This window comes from Phallusia mammillata, chromosome 7 (assembly GCF_965637545.1).
Source record: "Phallusia mammillata chromosome 7, kaPhaMamm4.hap1.1, whole genome shotgun sequence".
NCBI classification, from domain to species: domain Eukaryota; kingdom Metazoa; phylum Chordata; class Ascidiacea; order Phlebobranchia; family Ascidiidae; genus Phallusia; species Phallusia mammillata.
In genome coordinates this window covers 5,564,498-5,586,134 of record NC_137258.1, presented here as the reverse complement: position 1 = coordinate 5,586,134, position 21,637 = coordinate 5,564,498, and the positions used below count along the sequence as shown (strand labels likewise).

At 36.5% G+C, this 21,637-nt stretch overlaps 6 protein-coding genes across 11 annotated transcripts; 3 read left to right on the top strand and 3 right to left on the bottom strand.

Annotated features, from left to right (window-relative positions):
• Positions 1–112: 112 nt before the first annotated feature.
• On the bottom strand, positions 113–1,761 carry LOC145238218 (acyl-coenzyme A diphosphatase FITM2-like). The gene is made up of 2 exons (XM_080101323.1): positions 1,489–1,761; positions 113–1,323 (listed from the first exon to the last, which is right to left on the bottom strand). The coding sequence occupies exons 1-2, from the start codon at positions 1,582–1,584 to the stop codon at positions 385–387; spliced, it is 1,035 nt and encodes a 344-aa protein (XP_079957449.1). The 5' UTR covers positions 1,585–1,761; the 3' UTR covers positions 113–384.
• A 301-nt stretch (positions 1,762–2,062) lies between these two features.
• LOC145238221 (large ribosomal subunit protein uL1-like) lies at positions 2,063–3,929 on the top strand. Of its 2 annotated transcripts, XM_080101326.1 has the most exons (6): positions 2,063–2,149; positions 2,369–2,521; positions 2,803–2,951; positions 3,203–3,333; positions 3,397–3,525; positions 3,768–3,929. In XM_080101326.1, the coding sequence occupies exons 1-6, from the start codon at positions 2,145–2,147 to the stop codon at positions 3,849–3,851; spliced, it is 651 nt and encodes a 216-aa protein (XP_079957452.1). In that variant the 5' UTR covers positions 2,063–2,144; the 3' UTR covers positions 3,852–3,929. The 2 variants fall into 2 exon arrangements, with proteins under 2 accessions (XP_079957452.1, XP_079957453.1); XM_080101327.1 differs by lacking the exons at positions 2,063–2,149; positions 2,369–2,521 and adding an exon at positions 2,528–2,667.
• On the bottom strand, positions 3,767–11,854 carry LOC145238215 (solute carrier family 49 member 4-like). 4 transcript variants are annotated; one of them, XM_080101316.1, is made up of 12 exons: positions 10,691–11,854; positions 10,471–10,624; positions 10,113–10,272; positions 9,840–10,014; positions 9,545–9,684; positions 9,318–9,447; positions 9,079–9,214; positions 8,872–9,003; positions 8,734–8,801; positions 8,497–8,630; positions 8,150–8,329; positions 3,767–4,554 (listed from the first exon to the last, which is right to left on the bottom strand). In XM_080101316.1, exons 2-12 carry the CDS (start codon positions 10,522–10,524, stop codon positions 4,442–4,444), a joined length of 1,422 nt encoding a protein of 473 aa, XP_079957442.1. In that variant the 5' UTR covers positions 10,525–10,624; positions 10,691–11,854; the 3' UTR covers positions 3,767–4,441. The 4 variants fall into 4 exon arrangements, with proteins under 4 accessions (XP_079957442.1, XP_079957441.1, XP_079957445.1 ...); XM_080101315.1 differs by having other exon boundaries at positions 10,471–11,854; XM_080101319.1 differs by lacking the exon at positions 10,691–11,854 and having other exon boundaries at positions 10,220–10,272; positions 10,471–10,534.
• Positions 11,855–12,059: 205 nt separating this feature from the next.
• On the top strand, positions 12,060–13,593 carry LOC145238222 (uncharacterized). The gene is made up of 5 exons (XM_080101328.1): positions 12,060–12,167; positions 12,359–12,456; positions 12,619–12,752; positions 12,979–13,099; positions 13,256–13,593. Exons 1-5 carry the CDS (start codon positions 12,119–12,121, stop codon positions 13,388–13,390), a joined length of 537 nt encoding a protein of 178 aa, XP_079957454.1. The 5' UTR covers positions 12,060–12,118; the 3' UTR covers positions 13,391–13,593.
• A 36-nt stretch (positions 13,594–13,629) lies between these two features.
• LOC145237780 (neuroligin-4, X-linked-like) lies at positions 13,630–17,558 on the bottom strand. The gene is made up of 10 exons (XM_080100761.1): positions 17,542–17,558; positions 16,719–16,939; positions 16,408–16,545; positions 16,229–16,342; positions 16,031–16,161; positions 15,472–15,611; positions 15,144–15,305; positions 14,907–15,032; positions 14,418–14,612; positions 13,630–14,162 (listed from the first exon to the last, which is right to left on the bottom strand). Exons 1-10 carry the CDS (start codon positions 17,556–17,558, stop codon positions 13,883–13,885), a joined length of 1,524 nt encoding a protein of 507 aa, XP_079956887.1. The 3' UTR covers positions 13,630–13,882.
• A 245-nt stretch (positions 17,559–17,803) lies between these two features.
• LOC145238219 (protein YIPF6-like) lies at positions 17,804–21,315 on the top strand. Of its 2 annotated transcripts, none has more exons than XM_080101324.1 (6): positions 17,804–18,096; positions 19,036–19,114; positions 19,292–19,345; positions 19,801–19,915; positions 19,984–20,144; positions 20,504–21,315. In XM_080101324.1, exons 1-6 carry the CDS (start codon positions 17,971–17,973, stop codon positions 20,668–20,670), a joined length of 702 nt encoding a protein of 233 aa, XP_079957450.1. In that variant the 5' UTR covers positions 17,804–17,970; the 3' UTR covers positions 20,671–21,315. The 2 variants fall into 2 exon arrangements, with proteins under 2 accessions (XP_079957450.1, XP_079957451.1); XM_080101325.1 differs by having other exon boundaries at positions 17,808–18,096; positions 20,558–21,315.
• Positions 21,316–21,637: the final 322 nt, after the last annotated feature.

The following is a 21,637-nucleotide window of genomic DNA, read 5'->3' as shown; positions in this document are numbered from 1 at the left end:
ACTAGCTGCATGTCCTGCTTGTCTTTTAAGCATGAAGCAGTAAGAACATAACAACTATTGTATACCCATACTGGATAAAAGAATAAAACAATCCTGTTTTAAACCAAACACATAAGGGTTTCAAAATTTTTTGAGCATTGTAACATGTTTTTTACTGTTGTATGCAACAACTGTATAGCATTTTTTTAAAAATTAACAAACAATATTGCAATGCCAGAATAACATGGTGCAATTGGAATACCTCAAGGGCCAGGGCAGAATATAAAAAGGTGTGTTTCTTTAGGCTGCCTATGTATTGCTTTAAGACAATTAAGACACCACTTTATGGGGAAAATGAGACTACAGAAATACCAAACACACGCTGTTAAGTTATATAATGTCCAGTCATTCAGTCTTTTTAGTGTTTTTCACAAATAAATCCCCAAGAGGCCCATGTCCAGGAATTGACAAAGGAAATTTGCATCTGTACCACTCATTGTATGTTACCAGCCACGAAAATATACCTATAGCTGCACCAGCTGCTTTGCTTAAAAAAGAATGGAAATATACACAAGTGGCAAGTAACATAAACTCCCAAAGGGCACCCAGAAGAATGTTCACTAAAAACAGTATGTGTACCAAAGGCAGAGTCAATTTATACCTGGATTTTAGGTTTGTTAAGGACTTTGAGCCAATGGCCCTAAACTGTGCACCATGTATTGGAATTTTATGCCAGTTTCGTTGAAGATCAAGTTCAGATTTCATGAAGAGTATTGAGTAAGTTAATAAAAAACAATGTCCAGATATATCCACTGCTTCCCATATGTAACCCTGTTTCAGTTGAATGCAGTCCAATTTACTTCCAACACTTAAATTTGGTGTACGATCTTTGCCAATGCAAACTCCAGTTAGGTTTTCAATGAAGTGAAAAACGACATTGACCCACAAGTACCACACAAAGGTTCCCACTGCAAGGCGCAAAATAGATGAGGTAATAGTCTTCTTCCACAACTCACAACCATGAACAAAGGATACAACAATACTATACAATCCTGTTACGACTAGTGTCCAGCCCCAAGCAAACTTCACCAAATAGACATTGAAAAAGTTTCTTTTGTGAGAAAAATATGTTGGACGAACATCCACTACCAATGTTATGGCAGATATTATCAGCACAAAAAACCACAGACCCACAACTTTAAACGATACAGGGATAGAGTAGTATCTACTTTCCACAATAAAGCGTGTTATTGTCTCTAGTCGGGAAGGTTCAGATGCAATATCTTTGTCATTCTGTGTTGCATTCTGCCTATTATGTACCACCATTTTCCCAAGTTCATGTAGCTGTAAAATAAAGTAATCCCCTTGTTACAATATACTATACATATAAAACTGCATGTAATAGTAAATGTACTATTTGGGTTTGTAAGTATTTATGATACTAGTAGTGGCCTAGTAGGTATTAGTTTATGCCAACAGATGAAAGAAATCATGACAGCACAATTGTACTTGAAGTAGAACAATCACCAAGCTGGAAAACGAGATGTCAGTGACGAAGATGCATAAGCCACAAGTTAAATATGAGTGGCTGTAACGGTGTGACATGTCACAATCAAAATTTCCTTTCAGTTTAAAACAACCCTTAGCAGTTAGCACGACGCAAAACAGATCAACCTAAACAGTGAACGCTGCGCAAAAAAAACGTGCACGTCACAATCGTATTCGTAAACGGGGATTTTCGACCGCGCATTGTTTCGTCATCGGAAGTAAAGTCAGTCATAGAAAACCTTTTGCGCAGTTTATTTGGATTCGCTGATTTTTTAATGCACATCTCTAATCAAAAAGAGCATATTGCCGACATAGTTTCTACATGCACCTCAACAGGATGCAGTGCTAGAAAACGTGCATGTGTCAAACAACGAAAAACAAAACAAAACGATCATGTGTAAAACGGTGTTTGTAGCGTATAATTATGCACGTCCAGGTTTTAAAACGTTCAAGGTTTTCAAAAAATATTTTGCTCATAAAGCTGTGAAAAGGCAAAAACTATAATTTCAACGTTGCTCAAAACTCTAATGCACCGGATCAGATCATTTTCACGACTGTGACGTAAATCGTTCAGTCGGCCTTTTCGTTTGCACGTTGGTCAGGAAAGGACGTGAAATATGAGGTAATTTTTATCCAGTAACATCATTGTGTATTTCGTGACATTTTTGCTTCTAAACTAAACTAATGTTATCATTTACTGTGACTGTGTCCTATGATGGTAAAATGCATGTATTATCAGATTTAACTGTGATGATATTGATATACACTGAGGACACTAAAAACTGGAAAAAAATGAAAAACATAATTTTGCGATCGTATAACCGGACAATCTTTTTATCAGTAAGGTCTCACGAGACACTCTTTATGAGTGCGTCGAAGCTGTGCTGAAAAATGCCAAGGACAAGCCACGTAACTTTCTGCAAACTGTGGAACTTCAGATTTCATTGAAGAACTACGATCCACAGAAGGACAAGCGTTTCTCTGGAACTGTGAAGTATGAAAACATCATATGCTACAACCAATTTGCTATTTGGAGCAGAATTGGCAGTTCAATATGCAGTATATTGAACGGACCTTAACCCAGGGTCTTAAATATTGGGCAGCAACATTTTTGTGTTGCGAACTAAATTTGTTAGAAATGTATGTAAATTTACTTTAATAGCCATCATGAAAATTATATCTATCAGTGCTTTAATTTTTTCTGGTCCCTACATAAGGATAAACTGTTCAATAACGAAAACTGTTTTTGCAGCATATATTGCTTTCATTTTACAGACTGCCACACATTCCTAAAAACAAATACAAGGTTTGTGTTCTTGGTGATGCCCAGCATTGCGACGAAGCAAATGCCAACTCAATCTCTTGTATGGATGTGGAAGCACTTAAGAAGTTGAACAAGGACAAAAAGCTTGTCAAGAAACTTGGTATGAATTGAAATGTCATTTCTCCGGAGTCTCTAATTTTTTTTTATTTCTCAAGAATCGAGGCTCAGTTTTTTCGAGGTTTCTTTAATAAATTTTTCAAGAAGGAACTCTAGATACAAAGAATTTTTCCTTTTCAAAATATTACTATGTTCAGCATTTTGATTTTGAACATGCCACATTTGTATAGAGTTGTATCATTGACTGAATGAAATGTTAGAACTTGGGTGTATTTATATTGTGCTTGATTACAGCAAAGAAGTATGATGCTTTCTTGGCCTCTGAAGCTCTTATCAAGCAGATTCCTAGACTTCTTGGACCTGGCCTTAACAAGGCTGGAAAGTTTCCAAGTTTAATCACCCACCAGGAGTCAATGGTGCAAAAGGTACTAAACTCTTTTCTCAAATAAAACCTGTGAACAAAATGTTACCAGTATCCCTTGCCACAGGTGAAAGACATTAAATGCACCATTAAGTTTCAAATGAAGAAAGTCCTTTGTCTGGCAGTCGCTGTTGGAAATGTAAACATGACTGAGGATGAGTTGGTGCAGAATCTCAACATGTCAATTAACTTTTTGGTGAGTTGATTAGGTTTTACACAGATCAACAATGCAGCTTTGCACACAACAGCTAGAACTTCCTGGCTATTGTGCCATGGAGGTGTAGAAGATGTGCCAAAGTAAATATCAAGGATTCGCTAACAACAGGTTCTCCTATACCTGAAGTTTGATAGTAACCTGTGAAACATGTAACTGACATACTTGTTCTCTGCTTAGTTAGTTTTTGGTTCACAAACTAATGCTATTTATGTTGTTTAAAGGTTTCACTGCTAAAAAAGAACTGGCAGAATGTCCGATCACTGCATCTCAAGAGCACCATGGGAAGACCACAGCGCTTGTATTAATGCGCTAATAAATGCAATCCTCCCAAAAAAACTTTTGTAATTTAGTCAGGCCAAAGGACTTTTTTGTGCTGCAGCAAGCATTACTCCTATTTCCTTGCAATACAAAAATATAAAATACAGTAATGCCCTGTTTTTGACAAAAATAACAACATTTCAATGCGCTGGGAAGGTATGAAGGAGAAGTGAAATTTTAAAAGAAGTTGCGTTACAAATTGTAAAAGGCACAGAAAAGAAAAACCTGTTCACAGGAAAGTAGTTCATTGGGCCTTTAAAAAACAACAAGTTTATTAAATGCTGTGACTAAAAATAAGTTTGGCTATTTTATTGTGTGGATAAGTATGCAGACATAAATCTATATGGGCAACAAAATTATTGCCATTCACCTTTAGGGATGGAGATACACATTTTTTGCTTTGACAGCATCATTAGTATACTATTCACATATGATAATGTTTGCTTATTTACAAACAAAACCGGATTGACAAAAACAAACTGCACATGTATTAACACTGATATTGCAATTGATCTATGCATAGAGGCTTATGCTGATATGGAACATTTGTACTGTACAGAATAAAATGAAAAAAATGCTATGCTTTGGTATCAATTTCCATACGAATATTCCTCTGTGGCACAAAAAACACAAAAGAGGGAATAGCAATTCCACTAAAGATCAGTAACAAGTAATTTGCAATGATTTGATCTAAAACAACAAAATTCTGTTTAGAAGACCTTTTACTCAATAAATTATATAAGAGTAAAAAACAAATTTTACACTTGTTTTGTTTAATATGTGGGTTAGACTATATCAGGGCTCTTCAAACGGGGTTCCGCGGAACCCTAGAGTTCCGTACAACTCTCTCAGGGGTTCCGTGAACTTTTAGGGTTCCGCAGGGGTTCCCTGAGCTTTCTTGTACCATTTCAAAAATGATTCATAATATCATTGTGGCGAACAGCAACGCTCGTCGGTACAATCTAGTTTACCAAATCTAGTTAACCCATTGATCAATTGTGACGTAATAAACCAAGTTTTGCTGCTCTGTGGCCGAAGTTTAAGACAAATACAGAAACGACCAATCCAAGTAGCATGGCAAATCATTTCAGTGAATCTTTTTATTGAAGTCAACTTATATTATGTGCTTGGGGTGTGTTTACTAAAAACAGTGTCGTAGGCAACAGAACATTTTGGGGGTGCCAAATATTTTGTGACTTTTGACAATTTGTTGAATAATAGATCCAAGATCATCTGCTGTTCCTGTTTCCTGAGTAACACTGGGTGTTAGGGTAGGGTTGCCATATTTTATGAAACACAATCCCTGACAAAATTTATCTCGGTTGCGTGAACCCAGTTTTTCTCAAACTTTAAGTCCAAATGTGTTGACGTAAGTCTGAATGTGTATTTCAGAAAAACGAAAGTTGATTGCAGGATTTTAGCTAGACATGCAAAATTGCGCATAACAATGATCCAAATCTGACATCACAGACAGAACAAAAAAACGTTACAATTGTGCGCGAACAATTGCATTTTTGTTAGTTGTCATGCAATAAAGCCTATTGTTTAACAATGGAGACGGTCGATTCTCACTTTCACTTTGATTTCAACTTATCCAGTTGCACAAACTGACGCCAAATAAGGATATAGAATTACTTCCACCTTCTCGAGGTCCCCGCAAAATGCCCTTAAAGACCGCGGACCCCAGTCCTAGAACCGCTGCGTTGACCATTTTTGCGATCCAAACACTTCTATTCCGGAATAAATTAGAATATTGGGAAGTCACACGGACGGCGACACGAGAAAACGTTACATGCGATACTCAAAACGTTACATACGATAATTAACTTTCTGCGCAGGCTTCTGTTTAGTTAAGTTTTTTTTGAACCAAAAAAATTAAACGATGGGAGTCACAAGGACCTTTTTAAATTTGAAGAAAAATGCCACTGTAAAAATGTTGTTATGTCTCACGCATTCGACTTTTAGTTGTTAGTTAGTTCCCTGCATAATAGGTACACAGTTGAGGAAATGAAATTTCCCACGTTCTCATGTAGCATCGAATGCTGTGTTTTCTTGAGATGCGGATTTTTATTTGTGTATTTAACTGTTAAACATCTAGTAACAAACAGGTATTGTAAACTGTATAACTAACCTGCGCGCCGCCAGTTTACCTCATTACGTTTCATGGTATAGACGCGGTTGTAGCTATCTACTAGAAACTTTCTCCGTTGGTACATTAATTTCATAAAATATACAAATATTTTTTCTTGAATTCCGGACTTTTAGGTACATTTTAACATTTCTCCCTGACGCAGATTTAAACACTAAATTCCCTGACATGTCAGGGAAAATCCTGACGAATGGCAACCCTATGTTAGGGATGTGCCAAAACTGCAAATGCTCTATTTGGTCGAGCACCATATGGTATCTCACGTTAATGCTCGGTGCGTTATGACGTCACAAAAATCTCCATTCTACGTTAGTTTCAGCTCTACAAGGTCTTTTACGTACATTTGAAAAATCATTCGTTTTTGTTTATAGACACCCTTTTGAACACTAGCTACGTTAGGAGGGCATGAATATACAAATTTAATGTTCGGGTCAGTTTGTGCAACAACGGAGCATCAAAAACAGCGATGCTCGGAACCGAGTCTCGGGTTCTGGCTCAGCTCAGCCCATCCCTAGGCGTAAAAAGTAAAAAAAAAAATAAAAAATAAAAAAAATTCCCTAGGCGTAAAAAAAAAATCCCTAGGCGTAAAAAATCGCTATGCTCAGAGATCTAATAAAAAACCAAGTGTCTTTTTAATAATTATTTCCTAAAAATCTAAAAAATATTTCCTTTTTTGCCAATTTAATAACTAACATGTGTATACTCCGACCCCTTTGGCCACGTCACTGGTTAAAAATGCACACATTTTCTATTTATATTGAGCCCATAGGCGCCGAACACCGGTATGCCGGGTATGCGTGGCATACCCGGACGAAAAACTCGGGTATGCCGCATACCCGAGAATCGGACCAACTTTAGTCATGCGTTATTGCTTTGAAAAATTATTTCGACTAATACGTAACATACGCAAAAGATTTTAATCGAGGTTATTGTTTCACAACCATTAAATTGTTTGCGTTCATTACAGTTGGAATTTAAACATTAAGAAGCATTGGAATTTAGACATTAAAAAGTGGTAAATAGCACAACAAAGGTATTGGCGCTGTCCTATGGTAGAAACGCCGCTGCCCCAGGTATTTTGTCAACAACCACGTGATAAAAAAGTTTACCGTTTGTGAACTAAATTATAAAAATACAGCCCAACCTTTGTTGTAACTGCCTACACCAGTGGTTCTCAAACTTTTTTTGTTGCGACGCCCCTGGACAAGTTTTTCTGGACATGCGACGCACCAGCAAATAAAAGTTAATGAGGAAACTTATTATTAAAGTTGTGTTTATTGATACAACAACAAAGAGCCGCACCAGGGCGTCGCCACGCACAGTTTGAGAACTACTGGCCTACACCACAAGGACAACGACTGGTTAGTTTCAACCGAAAAAACAACAACAAATAACACCTAATGTTACGTCACAAACGTAAGGTTGGTACTTAGCCTACAAAAATTAACGTTGTCGAAAGTTTCAGGCAGGTCAGAACATCGTTGAAACAAAGTACACTAAACTTTAAAATTAATAATGCGTCACATACAACTCACTGCGTTAAATATGCGACACGTTGTAAACGAAACAAGCGACGTTAAAACGAACAAAAAGGATTGTTGTTATTGCTAGGCCAGAAGTGTGTGCGCTTTGTTGCGTGAAAACAAGCATTTTTGTTATAGTTATTACAGAGAAGATAAATGTTAAACATTAAAGTAATTTGCGACGCAGGGCAAAGTATGTTAGGTGACAGTCGAACTAAATCTTTTCTATCTTTATTGTTTTGCCTCCCCGTAATTTAGGCAAATGGGTCGTTAAATTGAAACAGTAGCAAAAGGGCCTGGCGGTGGAAGTACGTTGTGTAAAGCTTATATACTGCAACTTTAATTTATTCTTACCATATGCATCCGCAGAAAATATATTTGGCATTATATGACGTCATATAATACGGCATACCCGGAAAAAATTAAATGTCGGCGCCTATGATTGAGCCTATTGTATTACATGCTTATTATCCGCAAAATTTGACAAAATACTTCAAGGGTTCCGTGCCACTAAAAAGGTTGAAGAGCACTGGCCTATATTATGTGGTACCAAGCAAAATTTGTTTAAACTCTTACAAGTGTTTAGCATCTAATTGTTTCAATTCTGACTCACCATTAAGGCTGGATAAGACAGTCACAAAGGTAATTTGTGCAACCATTGCAAACCACATCAAAATTGCATTAGTGGTTCCTTCACTGACTGGGTATGCAAGATCAACAGAAATCTCAGTGATTAGTGGTAGCACAGAGTTTACTCCAATTCCGATTATAATACAGCAAACCCAAAGTGTCACTAAAAAGACATGTATAGTTCTAAAAAAAAACTGTAAGTGAAGACAATTGGTCATTTATGGTGCAAGACTGTGGCAGGACTTCCATCCCCAACTGTTCCAAACATTACCTTTACCAACTATGTAACCACAAGTCAAAAAGCATGTTTATAAAATGCTGCTCACTTACCAGTAGTAAAATGGAACGGTGGCCAATCAATCCATTTCATGGTTGCGATTACCAGATAGGCATATGCCAATAGTATTAAAATAAGCAAAAGGGAAATTATGACCTTTAAACGTTTTTTCATATGGTCAGAACACCTAATGAAAAGTAAAACAATATTTTAAAGTTGTAAACTGGGATAAATCTAAAGAATTTTTAATAACAAAACTGCATGTAGGTTAATATCAAAGTCGCACTTACCAACCCACCAAAAACCCAATGGTTACCCCGGCAACATTCATCATAGCTGCAATATTGCCTGATACTGCCTAGAAAAAGATGTATAACAGAAATTCATGGTGCCTATATGTGCCAAACATAAAAGCATGCAAACAGTACTTGTGGCACATTGAAATAGCTGTACAGGTCTGCAAACACCCCACTCCAGGAATAATATGCAGCAATAACACAGGCTTGCGTTAAACTGACTGCCCAGAATGCTCGCACTTTTGCTAAATGTTTGATGGAGTCCTAAAATGCACAAAACAAGCCAAATGTGATCAACACTCCTTTAGAAATTGAACACTGACTTTTTTGAAAATTTACCTTCAAACCTAAGCGACTAGCTTTAGCAGAAGGGCTTGGTGGCAATGGAGGTTTATTGGGGAAAAAAGCTAGGACACACAAAAAAATTGCAACTGCCATTCCACAATACATGTACAAAAGATTGTGGATCTCTTTTCTAAAACAAAAAATAAGTTAACAAAAAGTATTTTGAAAGCTTTTCAAACTGCAATCAAACTTAGTTGTTGTTTAAAAGTAAATCATATTTCAAATACAATTACCTCATTTCAGGAATATTAGTAATGTTTCCAGTCATGTTTGAATTTTGTAATGGATGTGATATGTTGTGAGGACTAGAGTTGGTGGGGGCAGTGACCATTTTTGGCTCCACAAAGAAGCTAAAAACGGCACCTACAGGCAAATTAGAAGGAGCATCTTTTAAGTTATGTAATCTATTTGTCAAAAGATCCAATTTTATGTTTATCAACATAGTTACATAAAGGCATACCAACATTTCCAAATAAAACCATAAAGGACGTAGCTGATATTCTTTGGCCTGGAGGGAACCAAACATTAGAAAGCATTGGGGGAACTGACAATACAAAACATGATGCCATTCCCGCAAAGCACTGGGCAATTTGGGCGATTCTAAGGAAATGATATTTCCAGTACATTGTATAACATATATTTGTACAAAAACATGTTTATAAAATATACTACTGTGTAAAATTTTGGGTTAGCACAGCAAGATGTAAAGACACTACATTGTGGTACAGATCACAGTCATTTAGTATTATACATACATTTTGGTTGTGAGGTAATCAGCTGGAATGCATCTTAAACCTGCCCCCACACAAACAGATAGAGAGGCGGCAATAAATTGAAGTCTCAATCCCCACTTGTCCAAATAGAAAATAAAGAATGGAGTGCAAATCAATAACACACCAGCTGGTAAGCTTGTAAAGAGTTCAATATCACCTGAAAATATATATAAAAAAACCTTAAACACATGACAAATCTACGAAAGGAATGTGTTACAATAGTAAGTAAGTGTTCACAAACAGATAGTTTCTTACAGTCAGTAAAGTTCAGAGCAGCTTTTGCAGATACACTTATAGGACCCCATGTGTTAGCAATTCCAGTCTGGACAGCAGCAAAAAAGGAAAACAGCAGAATAACGTACCATCGATACCAATACAGTCTGTAAACTGGTGTGTTGCTTTCAGAAGTATTATCCTAACACAAAAAAGTTTTAGTCAACCTTATTATTTGTATTTTTAATAGGAAATCTTTTGTTGTTATTGATTAACATAACTGGATAGGTAATTTGGATGGAAACATTTTACTGATAAAATCATGTCAGACCTTTTTTGATAACTTGGTGTTCATTGCAAAAACAGTTAATTTATGTCATAACAAATACTTATCTCTTACATCATCATTTATCTCGTTGGTGATAAGAACGTCTGTGTCTAAATCTTTTTGCATGTTTTCAACGTTTTATCTCGTTTCTAAATTCGCCAAGCTGTCCAACAAAGTCACCTCATTGATTACTGGTGGTGGTCTGTGATTTACAAACTAATAACTCCTGTAATTTTGCACAAGTTGCATTGAGTCAGCAGACGGCAATACCCAAAGTCCACTCAAACCATACTCGGTGTTGTTAAATGTATCTTGTTTGGATCGAATCGCTGCAGGCATGACCAGGCAAAAACATTAAACATTTTGTGACGTCACAGTTAAGATTAACTTTATTGTGCGAAACTTTAAATAACATACGATCGTTTGTTTAACTTCTAACCCAGTCTGCAGAGTATGGCAGCTGCACGCGCGATTTTGTTTTGGAAAAAAAATTTGGCACGCCGAATTTTCGGCGTTGCACGCGGAAATTTTGCACCAAAAGCATTAATTGTCCTGTGTTAAACTCTATCGCTTGCTTTGCGCCTGCTAAAATTGGTCTTGCACGCGAATTTACGGGTCGTGCACGCGCGCACGCGGGACATATATAGGTCCTGCACGCACGAGATCTCGTCGGGAACTGCCATGTTCTGCAGACTGGCTTCTAACCAGGTAGATTTCCCTATTTAGAATAAAAAGTGATCACAATAGATTTTCAAGGTGCTTCCCCTTTTTTAAAACAGCATATTTTATGGATATATGCCACTACGGAGAGCGAAGATAGCTGAAATATATGCAACAAAGACCTGGAAATGTGTACTAAGTTCGTTGTTTGGTGAGAACCTATTAGCGAAAGGGTGAGCCCCGATTTATTTCGTTGGCTATTATGAGAACTGTTTGCGTGCGACTTTTGGCGCAATTTAAAGTAACACACCACAGTGTAAATTGGTGATCTCTATGGTGATATTGAATTCCGCGCATTTTTATCTTCGGATCTTCGCTCTTAACAATGTTTTATAATGTCGCAAACACTAATAGTTACGTTCCCAGATTTACACACAATCGTTTTTGGATTGCTAGAGGTATCTCAAGCTAGGTATGCAAAATCTGTTGCAATGATCGAAAAAAATGCAAGCTCTGAAATGCATGTTGCAAAAAATGCTTTGCATGTTGCACGAAAATGTCAAAAAGGTGCCAATCAACAATTTAGGAACCGTAATAACTCGTTGTTGCCGTGGTAACCAACCTTTGGTCTTGTCGGAAGTTGATCAGCTTCCTGTTTAAGGTTATGCACTACATTATTGAGAGTTTGATTGCCCTACCGTGCTCAACATATACACCGATCCTTGCACGCAACCTGAAACAACAAGGTATTTGCAAGTTGCGACTAGCAACAAGCCGGCCTGCCAGACCAGTTTAAGTTAAAATGTTAAAGTTTGTCGGCATTTGTATTGTTTGTTTTTCTGCAAAGTGATACAGCTTAGAGCATTTGTTTTGCAAATAGATTAATTAATACAAGTAGGGAACTGTGAAGATTAACCGCAAAAAGCTCCTACCTGTGTCAACAAAGACGACCTATTAACATAGATTTTACTTGGATATACGTATTTAAAAACTTTTTTTCGCGAGATAGGAGCTCAGTTAAGTTGATTCGTTTCAAAAAGTTAAGTTTGAAACTAGAAAAATGAAGACTGTTGCATTTATCTTCGTGCTTTTAACTGCATTTACTGTCGGTAAGTTAGCATTTTCTGTTTTAGGCTTACAAATATTTTATGTTTATAATAATACGTAAATCAGAATTGTTGTGTAGCCTATAATTGATGTTTCTTCGTTTTGATAGACTTATATAAATCTGATTTTACTATTTAAGGTTTACTGTCTAAGCCAAACCATTGCTTGTTTTCAAGCTTGTTTTGCTTTGCAGGTCAGGTTAGTGGCGTCAAGTACGCTCACTGCGGGCTAGGAAGATCTGCTGATGGTCACGAATCTGGTCCTAGTGGTCATGTTTGTTTCAAAGAGGAGGTATCACTGTTTTTATGCATATAGTGTGTGCGCCTAAATACATAGCACATACCTGTGTCTTTGATTTCGAATTTCATATCGATACGTTGTTTTGTATTATGTTAAACTACTATGCCTGTGTGTTCGATGATTACACCTAAATGGATTTTGTTTTGTGCACAGAACAACCATTTATCTGCCCAAATTTTCGTAACTGGGGTAAAGGCTAACCGGGCAAGCAACGTTCACATCCACAAAAAGAAACCAAATGAAAATTGTGGCGGAGTTGGAAAAAAAGTTAATATTCCCGGACCTGGGTTAGTCGACTTTTCACATTGACATTTTATTTTTTATCTCGACAATAGAACCCCAATTTAGAGAACGCAATCACTAAACACTAGCAAGCTTTTAAAATGCTGCATTGTATTAAATAGCAGAGCAATTTATGTCCACAGTATCGGAAATGCGTTTACACAAAACTATAAGCCTACATAATAAATATTTCGATGAGTTACTTTTGTTCACTACGGAGTTGTTTTACAGCGTAGAGGGCAACCTTGGAGAAATCACGTCCAACTCTCATTGCAACATTTTTGTAGAAAATCGCCAAATTGACGGCCTCTCCCTTACAGACCCACACTCAATAATGGGCAAGACTGTGGTGGTGAGTACAACGTCGTTGTCAGTGTATTTGGATCAAGAAACTAGTATTTATCTCAAAGACAGGAATACAAATTGGTATTTTTATTTGCGTTTCTTACAGAAGATAACTGTTTGGCGTTATTGTGAACATTTGTGATAGAAAATCATGTTTTTTCAGGTTCATCTCCCTGGAACATCAGGCAAGATTTGCTGCACTATTTCTGAGATGAATGTGGTTAAATACACTAGCATGACCCACCACGCTTCAGGAAGGGCGGAAACTGATAGCTGTCCCTCTCCCTCGGGTCCCTAATTTACATAAAAGCTCATATACTCGCATTCCATACAACATGTGTCCACCAAGACACATATGTGTAGTTATCCCTCTTTCACATCCGTTTTCATCTGCATGCATCTATTGTTAGCTGTTGCATCTCATTTGCATATTTTTGCTAGTTACGCCCGTTCACGCATCAGATGTATTCAGTCGCCGAAAAAATAAATGCACATAAATTATGGAGTTGGCCTGATTATAGACAGCCTACTACTTTCGTAAGTAAAGTATGTTTAGATCACAAAACGTTTTTCACAGGGGGCCGCTTACATTAAATTAACACGTGATAGCCACATACAAGTTCGATAACGCAGCGTTCCGAAAAGTATACTATTATACAATATTTATACAACGTCGTTAAGAAAATGCAAGATGAGAAACTTGTTGTCGGCTTTCCTTGTGTGCAAACCATTTACTAGCAAATAAAAGATAAACATGGACGCATCAGCAAAACAGCTCGATGATTTTCTTTTAGGCCAGAAACTGGCACGCAATCAACCAAAAAATGACGATCAACCAACTGGCCATGAAAGAGGCACTTCTACTTGTTGTAGCCATCGGACAAGGTGCAATTGTTGTTGATGAGCATGTGTCAGTATTAAGATCATCAAACACATTTGCCCACAAATCCTCTGCTCTCGCATACACACCAAACTCCGTGTTAAGTTCTTCGGAGATTTGGAAAGTATTTTTCTGAATTGGGTCATAGACAGACCATTTCTCATCAAAGATGGTTCCAACGTTAGGGTCTCTATCACAAAAAAATCAAATTTTAGTTGAAATCATTTGTTTTAGATTTTCGCAAAAATTATTAGGAACTTTGTTCAAAAGTTTGGAACAGTTAATTTAGACCTCAACTGGTGTTGTTTTTATTATTTTACACCAAATATCTATCTGTTAAATATATCTGTACTCAACAAAAACTATATTTGCACTAAAGAAAGAAAAACAGTAACACGTGCGGATGTGTACTAAATCGAACTACAAGCCTAATTAGTTGCTCTACCCGTTGTGAACAAAGTTTGCCATCAAATCAATAAAATTTTGGCTTCTGGTGGCATCGCTTGCAGAGAAGTTTAGTATAAGCGGAAGTCCAAACAGGTATACGGCCATGTCAATGTGCATTGTGTCAGGTCGTAAGAATTGGGAATTTCGAGAAAATGTGCTGTTTCCAATCGGTCCCGTGAAACGAAAGAAGTATCTGAAAGATAAGGTTGTGTGACTTACTTTTCAGTAAATTTAAAGTTGTTATTTTGTCGAGTAAAGTTAAAATAGTTTAATTTACAATACAGAACTTTGAAAGAAGTCTTTACATCGCAATCATAAACAGCGCAATGCAGATGTCCAAAACTTTAACACCAAAACCTATTTGTAAAAAATTCGTACCAAAATGTTACTCTTACATATTTAAGGTTTATTTATACTATAACAATTAACAACAAGCTTTTTAAACGTATCAAAATTTTGTCACTTTGAGTTTTGTTCGCTTACTTACGTCGGAACATTCTGTCGAGTTGCCAATGATGCAAATTGTGCTCCAGGAACGAAGTAAATCCAGTCGTTGAAGAAATGAGCCAGTTCTCTCTGTCGCTTTATCTCCGAATCGGTTTCGATAAAGTTTCTAAAATACAAAATTATTTTTTAAGTGGTTGTAGGCTACAGTTTTCCAGCAAATACGAAGAAAACAACATATTGCTAGTTTGGAAATGCACAACCACAAAACCGTACGCACGTGTAAATATGTTCCAGCACTGTCTTTGCTTGTGGCGATGTGTTATTTTCACCAGCGAAATCCAGGACTAAATTCATTATCTCAACAAGATCTTGATCTGTTGTCGTAAAAGCAACACTTGCAGCACCTTCTTGTTGCGTTTGACCCAAAATAAGCTTGTACCTAAAGAACAATTCGATAACCCTATTATACCCAAATCCGAAATAGAACAGACAATTTTATGTGCCTGTTAAAGTCAAAATCGTGCTGGGTCTTTAGCAGTACTTTAGTTTTTCATCATGATTAGTTTTAACCTTTTTTTTTATTCATCAACATAAAATTTTCTTACTGGTCCTTTGAGGCTGCTAACGATTCAACGTCTTTAGGCAGTCCTGGAAGAAATTCATCACCAAAACTGATGTCAAGTGTTAAAAAGATTGGCCAGCGAGGTAGCAGCCAAAAATTGCACAAAAGTTGCAGTTGGAAGAGCTTTTAGACACGTGATCATGTCGGTAGAATTGTCACATCCGGATGACGCTAAAATATATATGTTTCATTTTTAAACCTTCAGTAACGTCTACATTTCTAATAAAATTGTCAGGCCTTTAGCAACAAATAAGGAAAAAACAGTAATGCTCTGTTCCATGTGATCAAACTTTTGGTTGCAAAAGAAAAGTCCCACAAAAAACCTGTGCACAATCCACAACTACTTACAAAGTATGGTATTAAATGTTGTCCGCTCTGTTTGTCTTAAGTCATTCAAATTTCGAGCCATCGGTTCAGTTAGTCTGGGTGAAGGACTCAAAGCAATTCCTCGTTGAAAAAGACTGGCATTGTTTTGTGGACTCAGCAACTGCAAACAAAGGCTCTAATTTCTGCTCTGAATGGGAAAAGGTTATAGTAGTTACTTGGGCAATGACTGTAAGACCTCCTGCAGCAAAACCAGAAATAGTGATAGAGTTTGAATCTCCTCCATATTTTTCAATGTTGTCTTTTACCCATTGGATTGCCATCTTCTGATCGTAAAGACCGAGATTGCCTAAATTAAAATATGTACTTTTTTATTCACGATGTTGACTTTGCGAATACAATTTAACGCAACACACCTGTTAAACGTTGATCACCCGACGCCATAAAACCCAGCAGCCCTAATCTGTAGTTGGCTTCAACGACAATCATCCTTCCTTGTTTGGCAAGTACGCTTCCCTCGCTGGATTCCTCTGGAAGGGAAAAGCGAATTAACACAAAGGAAGATTGCAATATAATCTAAAATGTCAAAACCCACTTGAACCAAAGACCAAGGCTCCACCATGAAAGTAGACAAGGACTGGAAAAGTAGTTGGGTCATCAGTAAGTCGTTCAGGAACATAAATATCAAGAAGGAGGCAATCTTCGTTGGCTGTACCAGGGTTTACGAGAAAGGCTGTGTGCAAAATCTTATCAGGGCCTCTCACATTTTTGCTCCTTTTAAACTTTAACACCATTTGTTTTGCCTTGTTCCGACGAAAATCAGCTGTTACCACTTTTACACACATTTTCCGAGAGGCATTTAATGGATTACAAGGTATACTTTTTTCTTTAAACAAACAAATTTACCAGGAGAAAATTGAGGACATTGTGATCCTGTACTTGTAGCATTTCGAATTCCTGGCCACCCTGGATGAGGAACAGGTTTCTCAAATCTGAGAGGTCCCACTGGTGGCTCGGCATACGGAACGCCAAGAAACTTCATTACACCAAACTGAAGCCAGCCTCGTAAGTTAGCAAGCTCGACAATTGATGCAGGGTAACCAAGCAACTCAAACATGTCGATGTATCTTCATTTTTTAAGGTAACATACAATACATTAGCAGCAAGAATTCAATTGGCTTCAAAATTTTAAAACCAAGCGGCGATCAAAACAGCGATCGCTTATTGTGTCTCTTGCTGCGACACGATTTGCTTCTGTGTGGTTTCAAGATAACTGAGATGTTCTATTTGGTTTTTTACGCACGATTGCAAAATAGAGCTCAAGGTAAGAAATTCTACTGAATTGGTTAAAAAGTCTAAGGTTTGTATCGAAATTTGTATGTAAACAAACCATTCTTCTTTTTCAAGTAAATATGTGACGTGTTGTCGGTTTGTAATCCAGGCTCTTCGGCAATCTAGTCAGGCATTTTATTTATATCGGTAAAGAATTGTGTGTTTAAAACTATCCCCATTGTTATATACGGTTCGCTTAACTGGGTTCATATGTCACCAATCCGTCTCCGACGACATTGAATACTGCGCGCCAACCAATAAACACATTGACCTATCGCTACTCATTCGCTATTCCGATCAAAATGTTGTCAGCTTGTGGGTTAGAATCATTATATTTGCTGGAAACTCGTAGGTCGAATTGAATCATTTTGTGTGACTGTGAACACAAGGCAGTTACCTCCGCTTCTCAGCCATGTTAGCGTTGAAGAAAAAACAAGTTCTCTACGATTCTTGTTCTCGTGACTCGAACTGTAAAATTATATATTGGTAGATATATGTTCATACATATAAATACAAAACAAACCATAATATTAAAATAAATAGAAATAAAGAAAACATCGTTGGCAAACCGAACTGTGTACCATCACTGGTTAGGTAAAAGTTGCTTGTTAGTGAACTTTGACGTATCACGCGAGCAAAATTCGTCAACAATTTTTAGGTTTGCAACAGTTTGTCTGCAGAGTAGTTTTTGATGCTCTTTTTTACATTTTATTCTCAAAAATCGTTTTTTTTTTAACTTTTTGATTTGCCTTTTTTATGTGTGTTACCATAAACTCAACTCAACTCAACTCAGTCAGTTTTTTGGCAAACCGCTGGCTGTTGAAAAATGGCTGATTTTCAAGATGTCTCCTATAGTGTTCCAGTAGAAGGAGAAATAGCACAACCTCAAGTTCCAGAAGAAGAAGACGATGATGAACTTTCAACCCTTGATGAACCTGTTAAAGATACTTTTGTAAGTAAGAGTATGACTTAATTTGTAATTATGTTTCGCTACTCCGTAGTGTAGCTGTCTATAGAAATAGCTGAAGTTATCGGTTATGTTCATCATATTTTTGTATTGTTTTCATCAGGGTATGAAAAGTGATTTACTTGCCTCAAGTTACAACCTTTTTACAAATTTTGCTAAACTAATCACGCTGTTGCTTTTGACAACTTTTTTTGTAAAATTGAGCTTGTTGACTTAGTTGTTTTTTTGCTGTGGTAAATTTGTGACTGCTTTTTATAAACTGAAATAACATTTCCGACAGAAACAATAATTTCCTTTCTCAAATTGAATTTGTAAGTGTGCTGCAAAATTGTTCCATCCTTTTTCATGTTCTGACAATTACATTTTCCATTTCCACACAGTTTAATTCATAGTAGGGTTGCTCAATTTCTCGACTTTTTCGTTTCTCGAGAAATGAGAAATTAAAAATTCATTTCTCGAGAGTCTCGAAATTTTTATTTAAGCCGACTTTCTAACAAAAACAAACAAACAAATTTCCGATCATATGCTTTTTCGCTTCTATTAGCGATCGCGAGTACTAATCCGCTAGCAAACCAGGAAAAAAACAAAGCGACTGTAGATCCATGTTATAACGCACCCAGGTGTGACTACTGCCTGGGAAAGGTGAAAGTTTGATGGCAACGCACGTTAAAAATCGCTGTTTTGGGAGCAAAAGAAAAAAGTAATGTGCCCAGTGCGCTCTAGGGGCAAGTTGAAACGAAAAATACACGTAATAAAAAGGCGTCACATTTACTGTTTGTTTATGAAACATGACGTAATTTTTCTCGAGAAATTTTTATTTATTTCTCGAGACTGGAGACTCAATTTTTTCGAGATTTCTCGACGAGAATTTCTCCAGAAGGAACTCTAATTCATAGTTGTTTCAAATCATTCGTTTGTTTGCAGATCCGTGACATGAAAGTTATTGGTTCAAAGTTTGCTCACATTATCTACCCAAGAAGCAACTCACTTCTATTGAGAGACTGTAAGTGATTAATAAAAAATCTCTTGTTTAAAAACATGTTGTTAAGTCAATTGTATTGCTACTTTTACTACGGAAATGGCTTTATTATGATGTTGGAAGTTTACTATATTTGTTTTTTTATCTACTTTGCCTTAAACATATTTAAGCTTGCTGTATGAAAGTACTTACTTTTTGCAGGGGACTTATGGGGCCCATTAGTTCTTTGTGTCATCCTTGCAGTTTTTTTGAATGGTAAGTAATGTGTGTTTTGCTATATTACATAAGATTGGTGGAGTTAAAGCCACTGTCAGAATTGTGTCAAACATCTGCTATAAATTACTAACACTGGTAGCGTTGAATGGTTTATGTACACAGTTAACAAATTCGCAATAAACTGTAAACAAAGTCTAATGTACAATAAAAACAATTACTCTACTGTACACACGTCAGTTTTTACAAATTTTTTTGAGTTTTATAAACATTTTATTTCAAATGGGAAGAATAAACAGAGTTTTACTTTTAAAACATGGTACACTCATGTACTGATAAACTTATTGTTATGTCATGTGTGCAAATAATCTGGCACTTTGACTGTACTCTACAAGCACAGAGCTTTTAATAGGACATGATTGGTGCCTGCCTTAATATCGATTTAGTCAATCTCTAGTTAGTACATAAGATTTGTGGCAAGAAATTCCCTTATTTAGGTGCAAAAGATGAAACTACTGGTGGACAAGGACCCCAGTTTGCCGAGGTTTTTGTGGTTGTCTGGGTTGGTGCTGGAATTGTGACTCTTAATGCACAACTGCTGGGTGGTAAAATGTATGTGTTTTCACAAAGCATAAACATTAATCCATCTTTTTACATATTTGCATTGTTTATTGTTTTAGTTCATTCTTTCAAAGTGTTTGTGTTTTGGGCTACTGCATACTACCCCTGGTCGTTGCCATGATCATTTGTTGGTTTCTTGTGAAAATTTTCGAACAATCAATAGTATTTGTTGTCATTCGCATTATCCTGGTTGCAGCTGCATATGGATGGTCTATTTTTGGTAAGTGTGACTCTTTCCAGTTTTGCATTTTATTCAAAATAGCTATGCTAAATTTAGATTGTTTCAAGAATTGATAAGTTAGGTTCAACGGGCAAAACTTTCATTAAACAGCCAATACCAGACTTTCCAGTACTTTTAAAATTTATTAACACTAAGGAGCCTTATATCTACTAAAATCTGTTTCTATGTGTTGTATAACTAAATTGAATATCAACCACCTAACTTAACAACATACCTAGAGGTGGGCACTACTGCCCATGTTAAGAGACCTGGCCAAATTGTAAGTTTAGTATTTGTTTACCTCCACCATATTAACATGTTGGCGTTGCTTTTCCATTTTTTAACTGTTTATTTTATAGGGCCGTGTCTCATAACACACCTACAGTGTATGATACCAATAACTGTTGTTACAGCTTCAGTTGCATTTCTTGGCGATAGTCAACCAAAAGGGAGGAAAGCACTAGCAGTGTTTCCAATTTGCCTGTTTTACTTTATTCTGGCTTGGATGGTTGTGACCTATTCCTAGCAGGGATTGCTTCACATTTATTGTACACAGAAAAAGGCCCATTGGGCTGTTGGTGCTCTTCTGGCTTGGGCTGTCAGATACATAGAAGTGCCAATACGTAGTCAGTAACCCGTTGCAATATATATTGCTAAAAATGCTACCCAGCTTGGTGGGTAGTCAGCAGTGTGTATTTGTAGTTAGTGTTGCACAAGTATTTATAAACCACTTTTGCTTTTAATTAGCAACATGTTGTCATGCAAATACTTGTCCTTATACATTTTGAAAAGGGGTCCTATTCATTTTTTTCTGATTTGTTTGTGGCATCAAGGTACTACTTTAATTTAAATCCAAACAATAAGAATCCATTTGCATGTTTTATATTTGATTTAGCCTCTGACTGGAATAACAGTAGAGTGCTGCATCACATACAAACAACATATATGTGTTGACATATAAATTTACAAAGCATGATATATTTACAAATACACTATATTTAATAATTATGTGACCGTGGAAAAAACACCTTATGCCTTAGTTTTCAAAACATTTGTCTCATTAACGGCTACATATTGCTGTGTATTTTCAATACATGGTGTGGTGTTCATTTTACTATGTTGTTTCATCATTCTGTGCAATGAACAAATATATATTCAATGAAAATTTGTATTGACGAAGACCTATGTCAAAATAGATATGGAGCATTTGTTCTGAATTCTATTGTAGTCCTGCTGTCAGTTATCACAATCTATGGCAGATATAAGTTTTTTAGATATTGTTGATGAGATAAATCAGCCAATATTTTCAATGCCCATACTGATACGGGATTTTGCATTTGCCATAGTTAAACCACTCTATTCTGTTTTTGGCATTTTTGTAATGCAGTTTTGTAACAAAATTTTAAAATGCTAAATACCAGCTTCAAATTATTGGAGGTAGAACCAAATTTATTTTGGAAGAATTTATTTTAATTGGAAGAAAAAAGTCTCAA